This window comes from Hypanus sabinus, chromosome 14, assembly GCF_030144855.1.
Source record: "Hypanus sabinus isolate sHypSab1 chromosome 14, sHypSab1.hap1, whole genome shotgun sequence".
Taxonomy (NCBI): domain Eukaryota; kingdom Metazoa; phylum Chordata; class Chondrichthyes; order Myliobatiformes; family Dasyatidae; genus Hypanus; species Hypanus sabinus.
The window spans coordinates 41,656,213-41,683,947 of NC_082719.1; the positions used below are offsets into that span (position 1 = coordinate 41,656,213).

At 39.8% G+C, this 27,735-nt stretch overlaps 1 protein-coding gene across 5 annotated transcripts in view; it reads right to left on the minus strand.

Annotated features, from left to right (window-relative positions):
* arap2 (ArfGAP with RhoGAP domain, ankyrin repeat and PH domain 2) overlaps window positions 1–27,735 on the minus strand; it is a 416,402-nt gene that overhangs the window by 168,214 nt on the left and 220,453 nt on the right. For all 5 annotated transcript variants that reach the window (XM_059989011.1, XM_059989013.1, XM_059989014.1 and 2 more), the window contains 6 exons: window positions 26,080–26,186; window positions 19,010–19,209; window positions 17,717–17,802; window positions 15,273–15,455; window positions 5,977–6,151; window positions 4,977–5,108 (listed from right to left, as the gene is read on the minus strand). In XM_059989011.1, the coding sequence (XP_059844994.1) occupies window positions 4,977–5,108; window positions 5,977–6,151; window positions 15,273–15,455; window positions 17,717–17,802; window positions 19,010–19,209; window positions 26,080–26,186 (883 nt within the window). The remainder of the gene's footprint in view (window positions 1–4,976; window positions 5,109–5,976; window positions 6,152–15,272; window positions 15,456–17,716; window positions 17,803–19,009; window positions 19,210–26,079; window positions 26,187–27,735) is intronic.

Consider the following 27,735-nt stretch of genomic DNA (forward strand, 5'->3'; position numbering starts at 1 on the left):
CACGGACTAGAAGGGCTGAGATGGCCTGTTTCTGTGCTGTAATTGTTATGTGATTATATGGTAAATGCAAGCAGGCTTGTTCCACTGACGTGGGGTGGGACTACCACCAGAGGTCATGAGTTAAGGGTGAAAGGTGAGAAGTTGAAGCAGAACAAGAGGGGAAAGGATCGTGAGAGTATGTAATGAGCTGCCAACACAAGTGGTGTATGTGAACTCGGTTTCACGGTTTAAGTTCGCATAGATACATGAATATTAGGAATATGAGGGGGCTATGGTTCTGGTGCAGTTCAATGGGAGTAGGCAGTTTAAATAGTTTCAGCATGTACAAGATGGGCCGAAGAGCCTGATTCTGTGCTGTACTTCTCTCCGACTGTAACGGATGATGGGTGTGGCCAATGAAAGAGGACTGGTGACAGTTAACACATGAACTTCTTAATGTCTCTTACCAAAGTTGCATCTGATCTCATTAAAGGCATCAATTCCATTAGCTGGGAGTTTCTTTAATTAATAAAGCTTTCAGCTGCATTAAAAATATACAGAAACAAATTACTGTGCAAGTGTTCAAAGATGTTCGATGTGATAGCTACATTGGAATTCATCTAATTCAAAGTTTCGACGGGTACGTAAAAAAACTGAAATCATTGCAATGAAAGAATAATAAAGGATTGAATTTCAGAATAATGCTTTATTTATAATTAGAGAACACTGAAACTTCATTTCCAAATTCACCATATTCAAGGTAATATTTCTTGCAAAAAATACATTCATTTTTGTAGCTTGGTACTCATGGAAAATGCCTTAAATAAATAGAAAATTGAAATGGGCAGCAACATTTTCCAAGCTACAGATTCTAATCACATCTGGGAGAACAAAGCAGCAATCATTCCTTTATTTGTTTGTTGCTATGGAAGCAATTTGCAGATAAATGTGTGCACAATTCTAAAGCGCTTGTAAAAAATGTAAGGCCCTTTACTAATAACTGAAAACAAACTGCTGGAGGAACTCAGCAGGTCAGGCAACATTTGTGGAGGGAACTAGAGAATCAATGGTTGGGGTTGAGACTTGGCTCCTGTCTACATTTCAGTCAAGAGGACAGATGTCCACCTGAAACAGTAACTGTCCATCCTCCTCCACAGAATTTGCCTGATTCAGTGAATTCATGAACCCATTTGCATTTTGCTCCAGATTCTAGCATTTTCAGTGTCTTGTGTCTCCACATTATTGGTTTCACACCCCTTGGTCAGAACACTATTTTTAATCTCTACTAATTCATTCATGTCTATGAGGAAAGCAACAAAACAGGAGGTTGAGTAACAAGTGGTATTTTAAAGATCCCATCAATGCTGACGATAACAGGTAGGCATGTGATGTCACCCATCACCGCCCAACTGATCCCAGAGACCGAAAATAATTATCTTGGCCTTCACAGGCAGATGCTAGTGCTTGACTACAACTTTGCCTACCTATAATGGTCACCCTTAACATGGAGGGCTGGAGATAGGAGCAGGGCTTCTGGAAGGTTCTTGTGGGCAAAGCCCACCTGGGTAGGAAGCACCTACTTATCCTTCTTCACCTTATGCTACAATGGAGACCATGTATTTGTCTCCTCTCTTACCTCGTGCTGAAGGCTCAGTAAGAAATCCACAAGGAAAGGCCATCCTTAACCATCAGATGTGAATCCATTGCTGTTATTTATTGCATCTGATGCTCTTGGTGTAGCCTTCCCTACATAGGCTAGGCAACTTCTCTCTGTCCGCTGTATTATTCAGTTTCTGCTGGAACCCAGCCAGCTTTATTCTATTTTCCATTCCCATGTGGCCCCCTCTACTGCTGAATTGAGGTCAGATGCAGAATAAAAGTCACATCCCTTCATGGTATCTCCAACCTGACAGCAAGAACATAGATTTCTCTAACTTCAAGTAACCATTCCCATTTGTCCTCTTTTCTCCTGACCCCGCTGTCCATATCCGCCTATATCTTTTCTTTTCCCCATCCTCTTGATCTGACATCATCCACACATTCTGCCACTGGTTCCTCTCCCTCCAGCTTCCCTTTATCCACGTTCCACTGGTCTCTCCTATCAGATTCCATCTTCTTCAGCCCTTTACTACTACTTATCACTTCCTAGCTCTTCCATCAGTCCCACTCGCACTTTCTCACCACCTGAACCCGCTATTCACCTGCCAGCTCTTAATTCACCCTTCCCCCCCACCTTTTCAAACTGGTTACTTCACCTCATTCCAGTCTGGAAGAAGGGCCTCAACCTGAGATGTTAACTGTCCATTTCAATTCAGTGATGTAGCCCCCAAGTTCCCCCAACTCCTCCCTTGTGCTCTAGATGTCTAACATCTCCATACTCACTTCCAATATTTATTCACTGAAACTCACTCCGAGCCACAGCTGCAGCCTTCGACCCTATTCAATGGAATGAGCTCCCCTTTAATTAAATCCACAAGTGAACAAAGATCTCTTTAACTAGGCAACACAAATGAATCTGCAGATGCTGGAAATAAATAAAAACTCAAAATGCTGGCAGAACTCAGCAGGCCAGAGTTCTGATTAAGGGTTTTGATTAGCCCTCCTGATTAAGGGTTTTGGCCCAAAATGTCGTCACTACCTCCTCCCATAGATGCTGTCTGGCCTGCTGAGTTCTGCCAGCATTTTGTGTCTCTAACTAGCACTGTTTCAACTTCTCTGAGGTTGCACATGGAAAAATGTCAACTGTGTACTCTATACAATGTGCTTCCTATGCAGCCACATTACTAATTCCTTTATCAAAATCACACTGACAGGAAACAAGTTACAACTGCATTTTCTGATCGAATTTATGCTGAATTTTATTTCCATACAGGATAAAGAGAGAACTACAGAACACAAATTGGTTTCTAGACCCACATCAGCAAACACGTCAGCGTACCAGATAGGCTGAGTGAGCTTGGGCTTTTCTCTTGGGAGCACAGGATGAGAGGTAACTCGATAGGGGTATACAAGATGATAAGAGGCAGAGATAGAGTGGAGAATTAGAGACTTTTTTTCAGGGTACTAATGACTAATATGAGGGATGTGGAGGCAAAATTTATAGGTGGTTGGAGGGTATGTCAGAGATTTTTTTTTACAGAGAGTGGTGGATGTGTGGAATGCTCTGCCATAGGTGATAGTAAAGTACATTATGGACATTTAAGAAACTCTTGGATAGGGACATACATGATAGAAAAATGGAGGGCAATGTAGGAGGAAAAGTTTGGATTGATCTTAAAGTAGGTTAAAAGATCAGCACAACATTGAGATCCATAGGACCTGTACTGTGCAGTAATATTCTAAGTCAGAATCAGGTTAAATATCACCAGCATATGTCGTGAAATTTGTTGTTTTTGTGCCAGCAGTACATTGCAATATACAATAACAAAAACTGTGACTCACTGTTCTTTTCTGCGAGTGAGGGGGTTGGGGGTTGTTTTTTTTCTGCAGGGCAGTGGTGGGGGATTTTGGGGTTTGCAGGTTTTGTTTCTTTTTCTTTCTCGTGCCAATGTGAGGGAGGGGGAATTTGACATTTTTTCTTTCAATAACTGCATGGCCTTTCTGTATTCCGTGACAATCTGCAGAAGACCAATATTAGAGTTGTATTGTACGTGCATACTTGGACAATAAAATTAACCTTTGAACCTTTGAGAAGAGGGCATGGGGGTCCTTCATATTAGATGCCACCTTTTTGAGGCATTGCTCCTTGAAGATGTCCTGAATGCTTTGCAAGTCAGTGCCCATGATGAAGCTGACTCAGTTAACAACTTCCTGCAGTTTCTTTCAATCTTACGCCACCCTCACCTCCCTTACCACACGGTGATGCAGCCAGTTAGAATTCTCTCCACGGTGTCTTTGGTGACATACCAAATTTCCTCAAATTCTGAATGAGCTACAGCCACTGTGTTTGTAAATGCATCAATATGTTGGGTCCAGGATAGACCCTCAGAGAGGTTGACATTCAGGATCTATACTGTATGCAGGTTCTATATTGTGCTGTAATGGTCTATAGTGTTGGCACGTGGCCTAGTGGGCAAGGCATCACACTAGTAACCTGAAGGTCACTGGTTCGAGCCTCAGCTGAGGCAGTGTGTTTGTGTCCTTGAGCAAGGCACTTAACAACACATTGCTCTGTGACGACACCCGTGCCAAGCTGTTTGGGTCCTAGTGCCCTTCCCTTGGACAACATCGGTGGCGTGGAGAGGGGAAGGCCTGCAGCTTGGGCAACTGCCGGTTTCCCATACAACCCTGCACAGGACTGCGCCCTGGAAACTTCAGGTGCAGATCCATGGTCTCTTGAGCCCTACGGATGCCACCACGAATGGTCTATGCTGTGATTTTTATGCATTCTATAGCATCACCTTTTATGCATTCCTATCAGATGTAGCAAGTTTGCTGAAACTACTGTTTCTATGTGCGGCCATCCTTACACAATTTAGCAATATCGGCTATTTACTATAAGCATACGCCCTCAGCCAAAGGGGAGTGAGCATAAGCAGTAAGCTCTATCACCACTGCCTCTGAAAAGCTGTGATAAAATGGAGATTCGACTGTACTGTGTTCACCTATTCCTTCATTTCTTCAGTCTGGATACGAATCCACACACAATGATGTTGAATGGATACTGTGGAAAGCAATTCACACTCAGATAACAAACGCTGATGTTGATACCACAAATTAGATTTGATTAAAGGTGAATTATAGAAATTACAGCACAGATGGAGGTGGAGGCAAAAGCAGATCTGCATAACATACGGATAAAAAAGTGCCCCGTGCAATCAGTAGAAATTGGTTAAATCCATCATATTAGCAATATAGCCATGCTGGTAATAAATCTGAGTTACACTCTCCCTTGGAAGGAAATCTTTTAGGCTGCTGAGATCCTCAATATCTGGTTGCAGGTAAGCTCCAAGTATATAATCAATCAACACTTTAAGAATGGTTAAGAGATAACTCACCTTCCTTCAATCTTTTCTCAATGATTGCTTTGGTAGTGTTGACGGCCTTGTACAGGAAACCACATAAAAAGGTGGACTGTGAATTATTAGAATGGGTGCCAGCTTCAGACAATGAATCAATCTTTGGAAGAACTAGCAACAGAAATCAAACAATCAGGATTGGTTCAGATAAAGTATATGGTTTCATAAAGTCATTCTATTAGTCAATTAACAACTTGACTCAAAATTTTCACCCACTTCCAGGGTCGAACAGGCTGCATGAAAAGCTTTATTCCCCATGTTTTAGAATTTTTACAAAGGTTTACCAAAGCTCTCTGATTCTACATGAAATACTGGTTGTCACACAGCCACTCCTCAAAGAACAAATTCCCATGGCTGGCTTTGAGTATCCCACCTATGGAATATCAATCCAGCCTAGCCTTAAGTCTTAACCAGCCTAGGTATGGTTTCTCAATGTGAATATGGTCTGCCATGAAACAGATAGCATTGAATGACAAACAAGACAATTTAACTTTTTTCCCCCCAATATTTCAGAGGTACTTTGTTACAGTATAAAAGCTCTAAAGAAGATAAATTTAAAGCTTCCTGGCATAGGTTCTGCTTATAAAGGACTTTGATATCCAGCTGTCAAACACTTGGAAGATCAGCCTCTGCTTTGCACAAGGAATTGGTGCTTTTACATCCCCCTCATCACAAAATAAAGGCACTGCATTCCTGTTAATAAAAATAATTAGTTATACAGATACCTTCAGAGATTTACATTCCTCGAAGGTCTCCTATTTTTTTACTTCACAGGACTAGGTTAGTTATGAAAAGCTCAGTGTTTCACAGGAAGAACCAAGCCTCATGAGCACGGTAGTTTTTGTCAAATAACAACATTTGAAAAATTAGAGGTCTGATCTATTCTTAAACAATAATATTGCTCTCCCAAACAAGTTCACAAAATCAAAATTATATCATAATGCATAGAAAATACCACCTTCTAACATAACTGTTTTACCTGAGAGCTTATTGTGAAATAAAAATTCCATTTGCAATCGCTGCCCAGCCTTCTGTGCCAACAGGTAAGGTGTACAATGAGCAGCTTCGCCTGTTGCACACATGACATCTGCCCCACTGAAAACGAGAGACAGAGTCTCTGAGATGTCTTGCTTCACGACAGCTTGACATAAGGCCTGTATATGCACAAAGAGGTAGAGCACATTACTAAGAATACAGCAAGCAATGGCACAATTATAGGATAAAGTAAAATATCAAATCTACAGGCAGAAAACCAATGCATGACAAAACAGAGCTCAAGTATAAACTAAGCAAACGATATCGATACTGGTGATTTTACCCACAAAGGTATCTGATTGTTGGAGAGTTTCTGATTCTCCAAAAATCTTTTTTTCTGTTCAGCATCTTGCACCTATTCTGATGTACTATAAGACCAAGACTGGATCTTTTAACTCAGCAGATAGGAAATGTTAGAATCAACTTCTAAATTCCTCAGTGTTATAATTTCAGAGGACATGTCCTGGGCCCAGTGCGCAATTGTAATTAAGAAAAAATATGCAGCAGCTAAGTATATAATAAGTAGTAGATATGACCTGATCCATCACAGGTAAAGCCCTCCCCACCACTGAACATGGAGTGTTGTCACAGGAAAGCAGAATCCATCGTCAGGGACCCCCATCACCCACAACATGCTCCCTTCTCACTGCTGCCATCAGAAAGAAGGTACAGAAGCCTCAGGACTCACACCAACCTGTTCAGGAACAGTTATTACCCCCTCAACCATCAGGCTCTTGAACCAAAGGTGATAAATTCACTCATTTTCACTTGCCCCATCACTGAACTGTTCCCACAACCTACGGACTTATTTTCTATGAACTAGCAACTCTTTACCTCATGTTCTCGATATTTATTGTTTATTTATTTATTTATTATTATTATTATTTCCTTCTTACTGTATTTGCACAGTTTGTTATCTTTTGCACACTGGTTGTCAGCCATGTTGGGTGTGATCTTTCATTGATCCTATTCTGGTTATTGGATTTATTGTGAAAATGAATCTCAGGGTTTCATATGGCGGCATTTATGTACTTTGATAATAAATTTACTTTGAACTTTGAAGAAAATGGTAATAGCAACCTGGAAAACACATCAGAATTGGATTCAACATCAACTCATCAAAGGGAAAAATCGTGTTTGACAGATTTATTTTAATTTCAAGTTGTAAACAATAAAGTAGACGAGTGTGAGTCAACTGCATTGTATGTGGACTTCCACAAAAGCCTCATGAATATGTCGCACAAAAGATTATAAAACAAAATTACAGCACATAGTACTGGGAACGATATACTGGCTGGGAATGAAGAGGGGTTAACGAACCAAAAGGAAAGGGTAGGTATAAATGAGTAATTTTCTGCTTGAGATGCTGCGACACGTGAGGTGCTGTAGGGTCAGTATCTGTGCTAAAGAGACTTATAATTTATATTGGTATCTGGATGGGAGTTCCAAGTGTAACACATGCAAGTTTGCTAATAATGCAAAGCTAGGTAGTAGTGTGGGATGTGAGGAGGGTGCAGCAAGCTTCAGACAGGATATAGATATCAAAGTAGTATAGTGCTTAGCACAACACTTTGCAGTGTCAGCAATAACCAATTGTGGTTCAATTCCATTCAAGCGTCTGTAAGGAGTTGAAATGTTCTCTTGAATACTGTGTGGGCTTCCTCTAGATGCTCTAATTTCCTCCCACATGCCAAAGATGTACAGTACGGTCAGAGTTAGTGAATTGTAGCATGCTATGTTGGCACCTGAAGTGAGCAAACACTTGCGGGCTGATTTGACTTGACGAAATGATGCACTTCACTGTGTGTTTCGAAATATATACACCAAATAAAGCTAATCTATTACGTCTTCAATCTTATCTTTGAGTAAGTGAATGAGCAAGGACATGTTACGGAAACATGTGAGATCACTTACCCTGATAGACAAAAAAAAATTTTAAATTGTGTGTGTGAAGGATGGACCTAGGTATCCTCGGTACAAGTATCAGTGAACGTTAACACACAGCTTCAGCAAGCACTAATAAAGCCAATTGTAACGTTCTCCTTCGGGTGTAACGAAACGCCAAATTTAACGTCCGGATAAACCACAGCCAATGCAAACCAGATCGCAGTAAGATTAACCATTTACTGTTCACTCTTCACATTAACATATGGTGAAAAAGCGTTGCTCTCACTGTGATTTCTCATGCCTGCAAACTGCTTGTGCTCAGGTGAGCCTCGTGGAAAGCCCCCACCCTCGCGCTAATTTCAAACCGGTGTTTTCCCACAAGACGCGGCGAAACCGGATGTGACGTCATCGCATGCCGATATATTTTACATGCAATGAATATACTTTAAACACTTCTAATTCTAACTAGAAAATACTATTGAATGAATTACTAAGCAAAAATATTATAAACTAAATAACTGTCGTAAAGACAGCACACTCCCCGCTTGACCTTCGTAAGGTCACAATGAGCAGAGTACAAAACTTAGTCTCTTAATCAGTCATTGGGTAGAAGTAGAATAACTTCTGTAACTGGCCTTTGGTAAATCTTCACATCGCCTTGGTCGGTAGTCTTCAATTCGATCTTCCTGACATGTCCATCCCCGCTAGGGAATGTAGCAGTGATTCTGGCCGTTGGCCAGATTCCTGTGGGGTCCTGTCCACTTTTGTCTCTGTTGCAACAAAGGTAGATATTTTTGTCTCCAGCGAGGCCAGAACTGATTTGCCAGAGCCTGGACTTGTCTCCATTGCTTTGTGTACAAATCCTTGTCTGAGAAGTCTCCTGGTGGAGGAGGTGCTCCTGCCTTCTGCGTAAGGAGCGTTGATGGCGAAAGTATAAAGGGGTTTTCTGGGTCAGAAGACACAGGTAGGAATGATTGTGCGTTTATAATGGCTGTGACCTGTGCCATTAGGGTGCACAGTACCTCGTGGGCCAATCGGGTGTGTTGCTGCATCTCAGGTTTCCTTTTCCGGGTTTTCCGTAAGGACGTGAACCGTTTGACTGCCTGCTCTTTGTTATCTGGTGAGCGCTGGCATGGTTCTCTGATAGGCAATGGGGCAACCCCATTATTTGCTCCATCTCTGAAGACCTTGGTGTCTTTGGGTCTTAAAGAAATGGTATCTTGAGCTGATTGTGCAAGTTTGTTTCCGTGCTCAGTTTGAACGAAAACTGACTGACCTAGCGTCTCATCGGTTGCTTTACACTTGGTAATGTCTTGTTGTGCTTCTTTAGGGTACACCTCAGTGAGGCAGATCTCGGAACAAGAACGGCTTGACTGAGTTTGACCGCAAACTTCTGTACAGTTCGAGCTGACAATTGTTGTCCTGGAGTGAACCTCTCCCTCCCCGCCGTCCTGTTGTGGGGGTGAAGGAGCGTTGTCGGTTCTTTCATTCTTGACTTCATCACGGAGCCGTGAGGGTAAATTTCCTTCCTCGTATGGATGTGATGCAATCGTGACTCTCTGAGGTTCCTCGTAGCTGGGGAAGTTATCGAATAGGTATGGAGAGGGGAGACGAGCCTGCCTGTCTGTTTGATATTGTACATAGTCGCTCGTGCGTTCCAGTCTGGTCCTTTCTAAAGTAGATCTTACTTCGGTCAGATCACGTGACCCTTCAGCTTCTTCTATGTACTTTGCTTCCGCCATGGCAGCTTCTCCTTCTCTTTCTAGCTGCAGCACTTGCAACTCTGTCGATATTTTTGCCATTTCCAACTGGATTTCGGCTTCTCGGGCGGCCGCTTCGGCTTCTCTGGCAGCCGCTTCGGCTTCTCTGGCAGCCTTTTCTTTCTGGATTTCGGCTTCTCGGGCGGCCTGTTTCATTTTCAAAACTGCTTCTTGTTTGGCGTAATGCAGTCGCACCTTGGCGGCTTCTGCCTTGGCTCTTGCCTGGGTGGACTTACTTGATGTCGTTCTACTGCCCTTGTCGCTGGGCGCCATCGACTTGATCCCGGATCGAGCTGACATTGCAGCACTTGGAACACCTGATAACGCCTGGGTGGGCTTACTTGATGTCGGTTTACTGCCCTTGTCGCTGGGCGGCGTCGACTTGATGCTGGATTGAGCTGACATTGCAGCACTTGAAACACCTGATAATGCCGCTTTTTCACTGTAACGTTCTCCTTCGGGTGTAACGAAACGCCAAATTTAACGTCCGGATAAACCACAGCCAATGCAAACCAGATCGCAGTAAGATTAACCATTTACTGTTCACTCTTCACATTAACATATGGTGAAAAAGCGTTGCTCTCACTGTGATTTCTCATGCCTGCAAACTGCTTGTGCTCAGGTGAGCCTCGTGGAAAGCCCCCACCCTCGCGCTAATTTCAAACCGGTGTTTTCCCACAAGACGCGGCGAAACCGGATGTGACGTCATCGCATGCCGATATATTTTACATGCAATGAATATACTTTAAACACTTCTAATTCTAACTAGAAAATACTATTGAATGAATTACTAAGCGAAAATATTATAAACTAAATAACTGTCGTAAAGACAGCACACCAATATTATGTTGGAATACATTGCAAGGAGATTTGAGAAGATGAGGATCTTGCTTCGAATAGTTTGTGTCCTAAAGAGATGAAATCAACAATATTGTGTACAATTGAGGGAGAATATATTTGCTGTTGAGGTAATGAAGCAAATGATTCCTGAAACTTCAGACGATAGCTAGGGAAGGGTGGTGTTTTTCTCCAACAGGAGTTAAGTGGAATCTGTTAATGCTCTCAAATTTAAAAGAGGTGTTCAGATTGATATCTATCAATTCTTAAGCAGCTTGAAAGTACAGACGTTTCCACTGGTAAGGGTGCACAGAACCGGGGGTCATGGCATTAAAATAAAAGTCCGGTCATTTGTGGCAGCAACAAGCAGAAATGTGTAGAACCAGTGAGCAGAGATTCCTTTGCATTCTCTTCCATAGAGAGTTATGGATTATCTGCCATCAAATGTATTTGAGGGAGGAACAGATTTCATTTTAATGTTAAGGGAAATTGGAGGATATGGGGTTAATGCAGGTGAAGGCCACTGCGGCCAAAAACTAGCAGCCACATTTACGCTAAGTGGTGAAACAGGCACAAACAGTCAAAAAGTCAAACTCCTGCTTTTATTTCTTTTCTTTCCTTTCTCTGCTAGCCGTATAGGCTTTTATTTTCCGAATATACATAATGCTATTGAGAATTATTATTTTGGAACGGTTCTATTCAGTCTAAGTAGAATCATATTTGTCAAACCCCATAATATTAATGCATATTTCATTGAGGTCGCAGCACGTTACTATAAACTGGAGAGAGTATAGATTTAGTCTGCATAATCCCTCCTCAAAGAAGGAACACTTTTCAACCTTCTAACTGCCAGTTTCAATCTGGTGAATCTTTGTTGCATTCTCTGATCACAAGAACGTCCTTCCTCACATAAAAGGAGAAAGCTGCACACGGTATCTCAAATCTCTAAAGTACTCTACATCTAAATCCTTAATCTTAAATCTCCTTCAATAAGGGAAAAGTCTAATTTGCCTTCCCCTTGCTTGTTGAAAAACATGAACTTTCAGCATGTATGCACAAGGGCACCTTGGCCTCTTTGAATAAGCCTCTTAAGTTTTAAGAAATACTCCACCTCCACCCTTATATTTTTTTATAACCAATGTGAACAACATCACACTTTTCCATATAACATCATATCTGCCATGCTGGCCCATTCACAGCCTATCTATTTCCCCTCTTTGCATCCTCTGCATGGGTTCCCTAAGGGCTTCCTAGCTGGGGGAGATAGTGGGGATAAGCTACCACAACCTATTAAATACTCGCAATGGCAGTCAGCTCAGATAGCCTCTGACAACCAAGTCCAGCTCCTGGATTTTGCATGTGTCTTAGCAACTAAGCCTGGCAAAATCATTTCTACTAACAGGAGAAGAGGCAAAGGCAGTTTACTGGCGCCTTCAAACAAGTTGCTTCAAACAGATGGAGCTCATCAGCTCTGGTTGGTAGCTCATCAGGGACTCCAATCTCGCTGCCCTGCAGGTGTACCCACTCATGGGGAAGGCTTTGGGAGTAAACCACAAGGAAAAAACTTGATCTGGAGTCTGTAAGGCAACCCTATGCTGAGTTCAACACTGACTGCCAACTGCTGGTACCAAACTTTATAGGTCTCTGGTGTACCTTTGGATTCATCAGCTGCATGGTGAAAGGGCAGCCTGCTGCAAGAGCAGAATCTTGCTCCACATATCGTACTGCCCTGGCTTGTATATCATGGAGGCAGCTAGGAAGCAATATTTGTGGCCAAACCCGACCAATGGAGGGCCTCATCCTCTTCACTGCCCGCACAGCCAAATAGTTTAAATCAAAAGCAAACCCTGATCCCCTCATCCCAATCACTAGCTCTTGTAATCACTGCCGAAGTCCCATCACTAGTTCTTGACATCTCTACCCAGAATCTCCCATCTAGAAACAGACACTTTTATTCCCATCTTCAAATATCAATCCATCCCACATGCTGTAAATTTAGTTTAACAACTGTTGTTTTTGCTGGAAGTTATTTTGGAGATCTCTCATCCACTAATGCACCCTCAAAACAAGCTAATTTAACAACCACCATTTACATTTTGACTCTACCCAACCTTATCGTTATTTTCTATGTACCTTGTCATTTTCCTCACTTCCCAACCAACATTATTCATCCCTCCTCTCCACAGATACCAAACACCCTCTCCTCACTCACAGTATTACGGTTTTGCATAAGATTTCTGGCATCTGCAATATTAGTCATACAGCACTACAACACAGAAACAGGCGCTTTGGCCCATTTACTCCTTGCCAAGCAATGTATTAAGCTGCCTAGTCGTGCACCTGGACAATAGCCCTCCATACTCTTCCCATCCATGTATCCAATTTCTCTTAAAAATTGAAATTGGACACGCATACACCATTTGTGCTAGCAACTTGCTCCACACTATCACCAGCCTCTGAGTGACGAAGTTCCCTCTCAGGTTCCCCTTAAACATTTCAACTTTCACCCTAAACCTTTGACCTCTATTTTTAGTCTCATTCAACCTCAGTGGAAAAAGCCTGCTTGCACTTACCCTGTTTATACCCCTCATAATTTTGTATTCAGTGCCTCTATCAAGCACCACCTCATTTTTCTACACTCTAGGTAATAAAGTCCTAACCTATTCAACCTTTCCCCATAACTCAAGTCCTGGCAACATCCTTGTATATTTTCTCTGCACATTTTCCGTCTTACTGATATCCTTCCTGTAGGTAGGTGACCAAAAGTACACACAACATTCCGTTTAGACCTCACCAATGCCTTACACCATAAGACCACAAGAAATTGGGGCAGAATCAGGCCATTTGGCCCACTGAGTCTGCTCCACCATGTCATCACGGCTGATCCATTTTCCCTCTCTGCCCCAATCTCCTGCCTGTTCCCCATATCCATTCACACCCTGACTAATCAAGAACCTATCAACCTCTGCCTTAAATATCCCCATTGACTTGGTCTTCACAGCTGCCTATGGCAATCAATTCCACAGATTCACCACTCCTGGTTAAAACTGGCTTCAACAACTTCAACATAACGTTCCATCTCCAGTACTCAACACTCTATTAACTTATGAAGATCAATGTGTCAAAATCTTTCTTTACAACACAATCTACCTGTGATGGCACTTTGAAGGAAGAGATCTCTGTTTTACTGCACTCTTCAGTACCTTACTAATTTTTAACCATCTCACAAAATGCTGAATACCAAAATCTTCAACATTACTATTATGGCAACATGAAACAAAAATCTTGCTATTCCTTTTTTCCTTAAATGTTCTTGGATTGAAATGTAATTAAACATTAGTCAGGTTTGTTTCCCAGAACTACTTTAATACGTTGAGTACCAATCATTAAAGAATGATGGATATTGAGATCAACCAAACTCACCTACAGTGGTGTAAACAGCACTGAATAAAATTAACAACAACCAATGTGTATGACATCAGTGACTTAGTTCAGAATGTAAATCTTGAACTATAGCAAATTTCATGACAACTTGGGCTATGGAGTTTATACTCAGTAAGTAAATGGGTGAACAGATGTTTTATGCAACATCTGCCATGATGCAGACATTTGCCATCATTTTTAACTTTCTCAATCCTTAGAACAGGGGTTTCCAACCTTGTTCATGCCATGGTGCCTTACCATTAACTAAGGGGTTCATGGACCCCAAGTTGGGAACCCCTGTGTTAGAAGAATACTTACTATCCAATCACAAACATTGAAAACCTGCAGTTGCTGGAAATCCAAAGCAACACACATACACACAAAATGCTGGAGGAGCTCAGCAGGTCAGACAGCATCTATAGGAAAGAATAAACAGGCGATGTTTCAGGCCGAGACTCTCCTTCCATCCATCTATCCAAATTTCTCTTAAATGTTGAAATTGAACACACATTCACCACTTACACTGGCAGCTTGTTTCTTTTGAAGGGTCTCAGCCTGAAACATTGACGATTTACTCTTTTCCATAGATGCTGCCTGGCCTGCTGAATTCCTCCAACATTTTGTGTGCATGTTACTTATATACATACAATATTAGTTTGAGGGCCAGTGGAAAGAGATGGGATGGACTATTTAAAAAAAGTACTTTTAAGGTATCTTTCTGCTTTGGGAAAGATAAATAATACCAATGTAACTTTTAGAAATGACATTATTCTCGAAGAGAATGACTTTCAAAATATTTTCTCATTACATTTATTGTGAAGAGGCTTAGCAAAAATGAATTTTGTATAGAGAAAAGCAATCTGACAATTCACTCATAGCTAGTAATGGCAGGCAATATACTGGGAGAGAGGGAGCAGTATATTTGAGAACTCTTTGGTGGAAGACCCAGTGATACTATCAAGTCAATATAGCAAGTTCATAAAATGACAGAAACACTTAAACAGTCATGCAGTATCTGTGCAGAGACAAAAACAGTGTTAACCCTTCAGGTCAATGACTTTTCATAGTTCAAGTTTAAGTTATTGCTAATCAACTGTAAACATGTATACCGCCTATGAAACTATGTTCCTCCAGACCAGAACAGAAACATTAACTCTGTTTCCCCTGCATAGAAATCAAGTATCTGCAGCTTGTTTTTCTTTGCTTTTTGAGAAATAATGGATGATTCAAATAATAAATTGTGAAGCTGTTTAACAAATAAATTAAAACTTAATTCAGGGAGAACGCCGATCATCAAATAATGCAGAACTTGTTTAGCGAGAAAGTGCATTACCTTGTTAAGTTCTTCCTGTGTTAGAAACAATGAAAGTTTTTTTCGAAACTTTCCCTCTTTATATTTTTGCGTGATGAATTCGAGACGTTGGCTTGGTGGAGCATCCATGTCCAGCTCTTCACTTGGTTTAAGATTTGCTGCCCAAAAGCTGTTGGCTGTTTTATTTCCCACCACAATAAAAAGCTGCAATTCAAACAAGGGGAACAGCATTTAAATATCTGAATTATTTGGAAAATTTTCATTCCTTTTTAACTTCAGTATTCAAATTTTCAATTATACTTCTGGTTTGAAATTGGTTGAACTCAGCTTTCACATTTGACCTGCTCTGTGTGTAAACTGGCATAATTTCTGTAACCCCAAATTTCAGCAAGAGATGAAAAATGGTCAATATTAAGCTGACTTTCAGTTACAAATCAGGACCAATTTGGATTTGATTTTAATGCAGGATGTTTAAGCAGTTTCCAATTCATTATCCAATTTGAATTTGAATATGAATTTACAATTCTTTTTTCCCCATAGGAAAGTTGAAAATTCCATCCAAAGTTTCACAATTTCAGCAAACTTTTTCAAAATGGAAAATGGGTAACAAGACTGAATTTCAGAAGCAGTGTTCAAAGAACTGCACAAATTTATATGCCCCTCCAATTCAGGCCTCTTGAATATCTCCAAACATAACCATTCCTCTTTCTGCTAATACCTCCTCAGTCACCAAGGCCTAAACTCAGAGGTTTCTTCCCTATGCATTCCCCATCCTGCCATTCCCTTTCTCTCCAAGCTTTTTTCCAGGCATTCCTTAAACACTCATTCTGACCGGAGTTAAATTAGCCTGCCTTGTCATCTCCTTATGACACTTCATTTCAAACTTTTTTTTAGATGATAGCCTGTAAACAGCTTAGTACATTTCAATATTATGAGCAATATTGGCTGTCTGACAACATCAAGCCAGTGGAAACAATGGAGACATGACTTAGTACAAGAACATCAATCCAATTCAACTTAGAGCACCAAAAATCCAGTGAGTTTAATCCCATTTACTTTACTATAGCAATTGTATATGTATATGTTTAAACTGACAGTGCAACTCTGAAAGCATATGGATTTGTCATTTAATTCAACAGTGGCCAACAGGTAACCATTATATTCAGTTCACTTATATGATGCTTATCATTGATCTTTTGCCTTTTTGGTATGCGAGTGACTAAGCACCTAGCAGAATGCTAAACAATACTAAATTGGTGCCAAAAATGTGTTGTGAGCACCTGCTAAGGATTGGATCACAACTAGCAAAACGCATTGCACATTGTGTTCTGTTAATACTGCAAACTAACAAGTACTTCAATTTATGAATCATGAAGCAATGACTGTTGGTGCAGCTCCAATTATTAAGTCATTGGCATGAACGAAGTTATCACAATGTACATCTTAGATTGACTTATTCACTGTTACTTGGACATTTTCAATTGCTATTCTTCTAACCATATCTGCAGCATCCAAATTCAGTGGTCAATTATTACAATTCATAATTTTCACTCTACTGACTGAATGATCAGTTGGAATATGTAAACATCTCTCTGAGGAAGCTACAGAACTGTGTCAGGAGAATTCAAAGCTAGCGAAGATTGAAGAGTAATATTAAATCCTTAATATATTATGAAGGTTGAATTACCAATCCAAGAAAATCTTTGAAATCTTCATTATTCTTTACCTCTGCATTTCTGTGAACCACAGCAAATCTACTGATGGGTAACAGAATTAAACTCACTTTAACAGCAAGCAAACTAGGTCTGAGATTATAGCAAAAATTCAATGAGTGCATATAGTAAAGAGGAACTGACATTGATTGCTGCTGTGTTCAAGTTAAGCACAACAAAAGATTAATTTAATTGCAAAAAGTATTGATGAAGATGTCTTTGGAGAGGTAGCATAGACTTTCCTACATGTAATATTATTGCACTAGGACACTGGATTCTCCGTAATGAGGCAAAGATAATGTAAGTCACATTCTGAACACATATGGACACATTCATGTGGGTTAAGGTTTGAAGAGATGTTGAAAGTCTGCAAAGATTTGAAGCTGGCACAAAGGAGATTATTTACCATTCATCCACACAAACTAGTTGTTGCTTTCTCTTTCCCATTATCATCATTGTTTATGTTCATACAATAGCTTTCAGTACAGATCATATATGATGTCACTAAAATCCTCATTTCTTAATAAGAACTTGAAAAATATTGGATAAAAAAATGGGATCAACCACAAAAAGATGAGCTTATTGCTTCAGGTGTAACTTTTATAAGAAATAGGAGCAGAATGACACTCTTTGACTCATCAAGTCTGCTCTGACATTTGATCATGACTAATTAATTTCTTATTTTCCATCAATCTATACAGAAGCTTGTTTTTCTTTTACTCCATCTGTTCTGTACAGGGTAGATTTTCTTACCTCAACAAGTTCATTGCTCCAAATACTAATATCCAGCTTCAGACTACGAACCTTGGAAATATTCGATCCCAATGATCGATGCTGACCTGAATAAAAGTTCAATCAAATAACATCAAAACACTTTAGGAACATCTGCTTTGACTCGACAAAGAAAAACACTTTCAATGCAATTAAGCCTATTCCCAGTTAGAACAGCTGATTTCCTCTGCCAGTGTATTTTTGATTCTTTAATCAGTACCTATTACTGAGCATTTAAAAAATGGATCATTTAAAAAATATATGAAACTGCCCCATTCCTAAAGTTATTGAAGTTTCAAGATGATCCTTTTGCATCATTTTCAGTAGACTGAGAAACTAAACTACCTTTCCACAGACAGGAAAAATAATAGCAATCAAAAGATAATTAATTTAGAACAAAATTTATTAAAGGCTTTTTGACCATAAAATAAATAAGATTCAACAATAAACAGATAAAGTGGCAACAATTTCCAGTTAGGCCACACTCATAATATGATGTGCAAATATATGGGCCAGATTGCAATTTACATACCCATTAAAATCCTCTTGCAAAAATACAAATGGGAAAACCCTCAACCAGTTGAATCAATATCAGAGCCATTTTTTTTCCATTCACTAATAAACATTTATGAAGAATAATACGACTCAGATTTATTAGTAGAGCTGAAAATTATTTTCCTAAAAGCTAGGCATTTTAATTAAGTGCCCAGTGCTTCATCAAGGGGGGGGGGGCGGCTTGATTCAGAAATCACAAAAAAATCAGTAAATCCATAGTTCCTGCCCCACTCAATGATCAGCTGCTGTACATTAGTCGGTTTCAGAAAATTAAGTCTTTAAAATATGAAGCAGCTTAGAAACATGCCCTGTGAAAATGAGAACAAAGAAGGCATCAGCACACATTCAGAATTTCAACCTGCATTGACAAGCAGCTCTGTTGGTGTGCAGTGAATCCTGATCCAGTGCTGAAGAGCACAGAAAAAATGAACACACATAGTGAGGTTTAACAAACTTACGTTTAGAACTTCCAGTTCTTCTGCATTGGTTTAGTCTATTGTAACAGAACATACTGATGTATTGACATAAAAGCAAGTGGAAAATTGACCTCAAGGAACTGCATCCCAAAGTGAATACCGGGGAACTGTTTGGAATCTTTTTCTTTGGCAAAATAGTTAATACAGGACCTCAGATTATGGCAGCCATTATAGGAACCTGCAAATGTTTTCAACAGTACAAGATGGTATGATTTAAGTACTTTGCTTTTTTTTTCACAATTACCTGCACATTTTTTGCAGATGACAACTCCAAGGTTGATGGATGCCCATTCGGGATCAGGTGCTCGGCAATCTGCGCAGTTTCTGTTGGACTCATTGAACCAGATCTTCTCTACCACTTCATAATCCGAGAGGCTTTCCGCTATTGATCCTCGCATCGCTTCAATCCACTCTTGTTTTTCTCGCTCGGATTCTGCGGTGAAGCTGAAGCATTGATTTTATTTCCATTTCATTTTTAATTATCCAATTACAAAGCACACAAAGCCACACAGGAACAAATACACAAGAAATCAGGATGTGCAGTACTCATTTTCTAATAAAATTATAGGGTACATTTTTGGACAGATCAACACTATACATCACATATGGATTCTGTAAGTCCTTTTAACTTGGACAACACCCTAATTTGAAAAGATATTATTGCTTTTTCAATAACTTTAATTGGAAATCTTCATTTGATAGCACTGTGGTATTACAGGAAAACACAACAAAGTGCAAAAAACACTCAGTGGGTCAGATCAGGAGGAGGAACAGAATTAACATTTCAAGTCCAAGACTCTTCATCGGTATCGATTCAACAAGTGAAAGATCCTTGGGCTTTCCTCTGTGGGTTGGAGGTATACAGGGATTGTAGGCCTATGATGAATAGGAAACAAGATGGGATCAAGAAATTATAAACTATCAAAATGGTGGAGGACATTCACTGAATCACAGATATAAGTGAAAAGGTTTGGACCAGGGCTGAATGGATTAAGTCACGACAGACAGGATAGAGCAAGAACAGAATGAAAAAAACATCCTTAAAAGTGTCCACTTACAGAGGTGCATAAAATTTCGAGGGGTATACAGAAGGTAAATGTACACAGTCTCTTGCCCAGGAAAGGGGAATCAAAACTAGAGAAACACACACAAATTGCTGGAGGAACTCAGCAGGTCAGGCCCTAGCTATGGAAAAGGATAAACAGTCAACATTTCAGGCTGAGACCCTTCATCAGAACTGAGAGGGAAAGTGGGGTCATGTCTGAACTCAAAGGTGGGGGAGGTAAAAGTGTCCAGCTGGATGGTAATAGGGGAAGCCAGGCGGGTGATAAAGGTCAAGACCTGGAGAAGAAAGAATCTGATGGGAGAAAAGCAGAGAGCATATGTTGAAGGGGAATTGAGAAAGATTTAAAGAGGGCCCAAAGGGCAACTTCCTCACAAAGAAGGGGATGTGTATATGGATCAAGCTGCCAGATACAGTGGTTGACAGATATTATGACAATTAAAAGGCATTTGGACAGGTACATGAATAGGAAAGCCAAACACAGGCAAATGGGACTTTAAAGTGTAACCAAGTGATCCTGCAGATGTCGGAAATCCAGAGAAACAGCCTCATGATTCTAAAGGAACTCAGCAGGTCGGCCAGCATATATGAAAATGAACAAACAGTTAACATCTTGGGCCGAGACCTTTCAACAGGACTCATTCTCTTTGCATTAATGCTACCAGACCTGCTGAGTATGTTCAGCATTTTCCATTTTAAGCTCGTGTTTACAGCATCCATTGTTTGTAATCTTTAACTATGATGGTACTCCCTTTACAAACAGTGCCCAGCTCCTGTAAAGTAACCTGCCACCACCCTTTTTAAGGAAAATTAGGAAGGAGTATTAAATGGTGCTTGACCCCAACCCCCACATAAGATACATGGAATAAAATAAATTATGAAGACTCCATAAACAGTTAGGCAATATGGAATGTATTTTGCTTGGCTCTTCATTTCAGAGAAGGTGGAAGGCTTCCAAAAATATTCTAACATTATTTAAAATACTGTTGCTTGTGTTATCATCGTGACACAAGACACAGTGAATAACTTCAGAGAAAAAAAACACCAAGGATCTTGGTATGAACTCTCCAAGAGCTTTCTCCAACTCCATTCATCTGCAACATTTCCCAAGTGTGTGAAGCCAGTCAGTCAGAACTAAATCAGCAAGGCAAGCTAAATGAGAGGCTGCTAGTCTTGGTAAAATATGTAGACTGCTAATCCATCTGCTGGGAGCAGGATGACTGCCTAATCATATACCTCAATCCATTAAGAAATTATATCTGGCACAAACACTACCTATCTGAAACTGGGAGTGTTAAATTTTCTCGACTAACCCCTTCCCTTCACCCTTGTCCATATGCTTCAGAAGCCAATGGACTATTGCCTGTTTCGTTCAATGTCCATTTGTCCTTTCCCAGATAGTGAATAGAAAGGAAAAGTGGATTGATGTGCAATGGGTGGCCAATGTGCTATTCAAAGGTTGACAGCCCTACCACTTCTTCCAATTTTAGTACCTTGGGTTCCATTGAAGTTGTCTGAACATGGCAACAAGAGGTTCAACTTGTGTTGTGCTGAACCACATCGGAGACTACCAGAACAACTGTGTATTTTTTATAATAATTTAACAGGTTTATTCATGCTCTTCAGAACTGGGAACTCAACTCCTTTACCCAGGATAGGCAAATGAACAAGCCCAGCTCGATAATGAAACAGAACAAGTAATTTCAACAATACATCTTGCCTGCTGTATACAAATTATAATCTCAAATCATTAGAAAAATAAGAGTGGGAGGAGCCATTTGGATCTTCAGACCTGTTCTACCCTTCAGTATGATTATGCCCTATCATTTACCTTACAACCACATATCTGTCCTTTCCCCTTGATGCCTCTTTTCTGCCTAATGCTCCAACTGGGTCTTTTCTTTAGAAAGTTCAGCAAATTGGTCTTCACAGACCTCTTTGCTGGAGGATTCCATGGACCACCACTCTCTTGGTGAGGCAATTCCTCCTCATCTCAGTCCCCACAATCATTGTTGATCGCAAGACCCTATTGTACATTAAGATCTTAAGGCAATGCAGGTCTGTCCCATCAGCAAGTTACTCATTGACAGAGAAACCGAAGCAGCTGGACAGTGCAGATGGTGCTGCTTGCCCCAGAGAAGCTTCAGAGGAGTCAGTAAGCGAAGGAGCCATGTAGCCTAATAGAGAGTGATCGTCTTAGCCGCTTTTCTTGGAATTGCAAGACCCTTTTGGATATTGTTAATGTGGAATGCTGCAAGTCCAATTCACTACTTTATTGGCGGACAGCAGAGGCAGATGGTGGGGGTGCTGCGTGACCCGGGTCGTAGCAAGGACTAGGCCACAGGCTGGAGTGCCACCTACTTACAGCTGGCAGGTGAGAAGTGTCAAAGCCAGAGCACTTCACCAGGGGTGATGTGGTACGGAGTCCAGGCTAGAGTCAGTGCTGTCCTCCGGCGTTCACTTGGCAGAAAGCTCCATGTGGTCGACTGTAGATTTCGGCAGTACAAATGGATTCAGGGTCTGAACTATTTTTATTCTGGCATGGCTATATTTTACTGATATCTAAAATTTGCTCGATATCTTGAATGTGCTACATGTGACTGATGGTACTGTTTTGCACCTTGGCTCTGGAGTAATGCTGTCATATTTGGTTGTATTCATCGGTATTCGCGCATGGTTGAAAGACAATTAAACTTGAATTGAATTGAATTGAGTCTTGTTGACACCGTTTATTTCAAATTTCAAGCATCCGCAGTTTTAAAAAAAAATTTCTTCCTGTATGCAGACTGTCCAATCCTGTCAGAATTTCATATATTTAAGGAGATCTCTTATTATTCTTGCAAATGTAAGTGGATTTTTGCCTCACATGGCAATCATATCTGTTGCCCAGATATCAGTGTGTACAACATTCACTGTACTCCATCATTGGCAAGGATTTCTTAGTTTTTTTTCAATTTTTATTAGGATCATAGAGATGTTTTGGGGACAGAAAGGAAAGGGAAGTTAGAGATCAAATTATGGATTAAGGGCAGGGATATCTGGAGGTAGAGGTCAGGCCAGAGCGTAAACATCTGCTCCATGTTGAAAGGTCAGCAATGAGTATGTGGTTGCTTGTCAGGCCAGTGACCAGTGAGAAACGAGGGCCGGAGACATACTAGGTACGTGAATCGCAAGACACTTTTTGATGTCTAGTGTTCAGAGTCCCATTGCCAGGGATCTGGAGCTCAGGTCCACATTCATTGTCGTTGGTGAGTTCTGGGTTGATTCAGAAGATCAAAGCTTGAAGATTGATCAGAAATCCAGACTGAAGCCAAAAGTCAATCAGAAGCACAGAAGTTGAGCCCCATTGCAAAGAGCCCTGGGTCTGCAAGTCTGCTGAGGAAGCCGAAGAACATATGCCTACAAATGTATGAGTTTGCTGGAGCCCAGAGAAGACAGCCTGTCCGGAGTTTAGAGGACTTTGTGTGTGGGTGGGTAGGTGTGCAGGAAGGAGGAATGGGGTCATTTTGCTGCTGTTGTTTTGTCACGTGGTATGCTCTGCTGAGCACAGTGGGCGTGCTGTGATGGTGCCAAAATGAGCATATTCTTTGGTGCGTTTGTCATTACAAATGACACATTTCACTGCATGTTGTTTTGATGCATATCTGAGTAATAATTCTGAATCTGATCAAAACGGCATACAAAATTCTAGATTTTTCCTCACTAAGACTGTATGATTGTAGCAAGACATCTTTATTTCTGTACTGAAAATTTTACCTTTTTACTTCTTTGCTGATCTCTTGTGACTGGTGTACAAAGACAGACAAGTCCCTTTGCTGATCAAAAATTCCTAGCCTTTATTTACATAATTTTCTACATATCTGTCTTCCCTACCAAACAGAAACAGCTTCACATTAATCTAGGTCATACCGCCATGTATTCAACCACTTACTCAACTTTATATAAATTGCGTGGAAATCTCTTTGCCCCTCCTCACATTCCTACCCAGTTTTCCATCATAGGAAAACTTAGAAATTATATTTAATCCCACATTCAAATCATCGAAGTGCTTGGGGTTCAAGCATCAATTCCCCGAGGTACCCGACCACCCTAAGGCAGTCCCATTTACTCCTGCATTGTTTCTAGTGTGTCAACTAATTTTCACCCCCATGCAAATTATCCCAGTCCCACAAGCTTTCTTTCTGCATCTATCCCTTCTGGAAAGATATTAAGGCCTTCGGAAAATCCAAATACACCACATCCATTCCCTTTTCTTATCAATCCTACCAGTTAAATACTCAAAAATTTCTTCTGAACTTATCAAACTGAATTTTCCTTTCATAATCCATGTTGATTTTGACTCATCCCAGTTTTATCTTAATAAGTGCCATGTTATCACATGCATTTTTTTCTGCAATGCATGTCAATTAACTTTTCTCTAGGTCCTCATTTTCTCTGTCCCTTCTTTTATAATTGGTGTGGTTATAACTTGCATGCAACAGAAATTGTTACATAGTCTAGAATTTTAGAAGTCGAGAACCAATGTTCCCACGACTTCCATGGCTACCTTTTTGTAGATTATCAGGCTGTAAAAATTTTCTTCAGAACATTTTTTTAACCTAATGTTAATTCCTTTTAATTGCTTCTCTTCACTACACTGAGATCCCCTGCATTTCTGGGTGCCACTGTGTGTTGGCATGTAGAAGATTACAAGTATTGGTAAAAGTTGGTAGGAAGGGAGATTTAATCTTAATGCATACGTTATGCACAAACTTGTATTGCAGAACCTTAGTGCACGAGTCTCAAGGGTAGCTGCTGTGAAGTAAGTGCATTTCCATAATCAACACCGTCACTGCGCTTGTTTAGTGTGTTAATTAAGCAACTCCACTCACTCCCATCTATTTTGCATTGATTTTATTCCAGTGGCCTGTGTTTGAGATAGGAATATGGTAATTGATGTGTACTCCTGATCCTCATTTTTTTTTAAAACCAAGAAATATACTGAGTGTTTTATACCTCACAAATGACATGAAAGAAACGCGCTGTCACAACATTTCTGTTTTGTAGAGAATAAGATTCTGAGCTGCTAGGTTCACACATCCTCACAAGCTAGTCGTTTCTTAAAAATAATTTCTTGCTTAAGCAATATAAAAGTCAATTTTCTTAAGCAATCATTTGCTCTCATTTCAGTACATGTCAACGGAGCTGAAACTTCCTTAAAAAAATAACAACTAACGCTGCAAGAACATTTAAGTTTTATGTAGCTTTCAAAATGACACTTTGCTGCTGTGCCTAAGGGGGAAAAAAAGTAGGTTATTCACTTTATGCAGTTCTAGTTTACAGCGCTGGAAATTATGGGCAATTTCTATTAACTTCACAGAGCTGTACAATTACAATTGTGTTACAACTGGCTCCAACAGTTCAAAGCCCAAAGGAGGCATCACCTCAATAGTGAGTGGTGAATAAAGTATCTGATAACCACAACTGCCCCCAAACCCCTATTCATAACCGCTTATGCTTCCAAATATAATTTTACAGTTTTCAAAGCTTCAAGGTCAAGTTTAATGTCACAGAAATGTATACAATATTCGTCCTGAAATGCTTTTTCTTCGCAAAACATCCACGAAAACAGAAGTGCCCCAAAGAACGAACGATAGTTAAACATGAGAACGTCAAAAGTACCCCCCCCCCTCAGCTCCCCCCCGCCTGCGCAGAAGTGGCAGCAAGCAATGTCAACAAATTGATATCCATAATAGAAAAGAATGAGGCCTAAATTCCAATAAAATGTAATAGAAATGAATTGTGTAGTTGAATGTTTTGGGGAAAATGCTGCAAGAAGGCTAGATGTATTTCGTACAAAATTTGGGTCTATGGTACATGACATTCAAGGCCATCAAACAACTTGGTGGAAAATCCTATGAGGGCTTTGTCCAAATGGTTCAAGCTCATCTATGAGTAACTGAACACTTTAACTTGCTGACCTTTCACAGTCAAGGTGTCAGTTTTCAGATACAAATTATGCCACGGCACCATAGTGGAGCAAATATAGCCCTTCATTAACCTGACCCTCAGTTATCAAAACTCAAGATCATCAACTGATCACTTCACATTGCTGCTTTCAGGACTTTGAGCCATGCACATTATTACTTCTGGGTTACGACAGTGATTGTACGGTAGATACAACGTCATTGATTATGAAGCAATTCCAGTGGACAGCATACAAAACGAGATAAAATTCAATATAACTTTAGTGTAATATCAAACCATTTTACCTGAAGTTTCGGAATGGAGTAGATAGTTCAAAACATTTACGATCAACATCTTTTACTGTTGCCACATTTGTGTGTACTACTGTGATACCAACTCCACCTTTAAAATCCTTTAAAATAAAAACAAGCATTTGTTTTTTTTTTGCATAACGAAATAGTTATCCATGTCTCATCTACCATTTATTTCAAAAAAAGATAAATAAAGTTCACCATCTATTCCAAAAGATCAAACACTTCTGTTTAATCTACGTTGTTGGAACTTCTTCCAGACTTGAAGAACATGACAACAGTGCTTCTAAAACATGATACAGTTGCTGAGGAAAATTATCAGATCCTCATTTCTTAATGCAACTCACCAAGGTGAGTTAGGCAACTGCAAGACAACATTTAACACAATTAACCCAGATCACTTTTCACCTTTGACACCATAGAAGGAAATGCCCAGGTTAGATAACATCAGAACTCTTTCAGTTACTGTTGCACTCTGTAAATCTTGGTTTTTTTTCTAAATAAAAGTATTGTAAAAGAAAGAACTCTTTCAGACAACATCACACTGACAAAATTTTGAGGGGTGCAATAAGGCATTTGTTCCAAATTCACTTCTTAAAGAAATCAATAATGAGCAAACTATGGATTTAAAAAGTATTTCTACTTATTGAGGTGTCATTTAGCTTCATACATGGAAGGAAACAAAAGTATCCTAACATTGGTCCATTCTGGAACCACTGATAAATTTAGATATCAAAATACATGACCTCTAAAAAAGGTTAAACAAAATGGAAAGAGGTATTATTGTTAATATAGGGAGAGATGAAGATCAATGTTACCAAAATATAAAGGTTTAAAAAAGTTACTATGGAACTTCAATTTTGGAGGTTGAGAGTGAAATGGTTCAACTGAAGCTTGAATCAGCATAAAATGAGTTAAAACAACTTTTGGACTTTCGGGTGAGTAAAGGATGGTAAATTATGTATTTGGTTATTTTTTTGTAAGCTAACTACATTTCTACAAAGCAGAAGTAATAAAGTAAATGTGACTTAAAACAAAGTTCCAGCAGAACGATAACCACAGCAATACAATGCAGAGTCTAACAGTATTTAGATCATCTCTGTTTCCTTGTAAGGTTCCAGTTTACCAATGTTACTTGCAAAGCCACGTGTTTTAACATTTGTGGTAGCAATTCAAAGGGGGAGAAAAATCAAATTAAATTAAATACAATTCTGTTATTAGCACTGATCTGGACATTGTAATTATAGATATTTCATTTGCTCAGTCCAAGAAAACTAGATAGTCCTTGTGTGTAGATGTCTATAAGCTATTACATAAGGCAAAAATGCAAAAAAAAATTAAGATATCAGAATGTGATCCAGTATTAGTTATTTAAATTACCCAAAACTTACGGAGTGGATCAAAAGGTACATTAGGAAAGATATATTGGAAAAAAATTCAGATTAATCATGTCAAACAATTAAACACATAAATATATTTTAGAAACAAAATTTGTGGTTACAGACCACAGCTTATGCTTGATTAAAAACTATTGACTCTCTGGCTTATTCTTCATTTCACCAAAATCTGTGAAGTGTAAGTAAGTCAGCAAATAATGAAAATGAGAGAATGGAGAAGGGATTAAATAACTTTAGGATTCAAAAATACAGA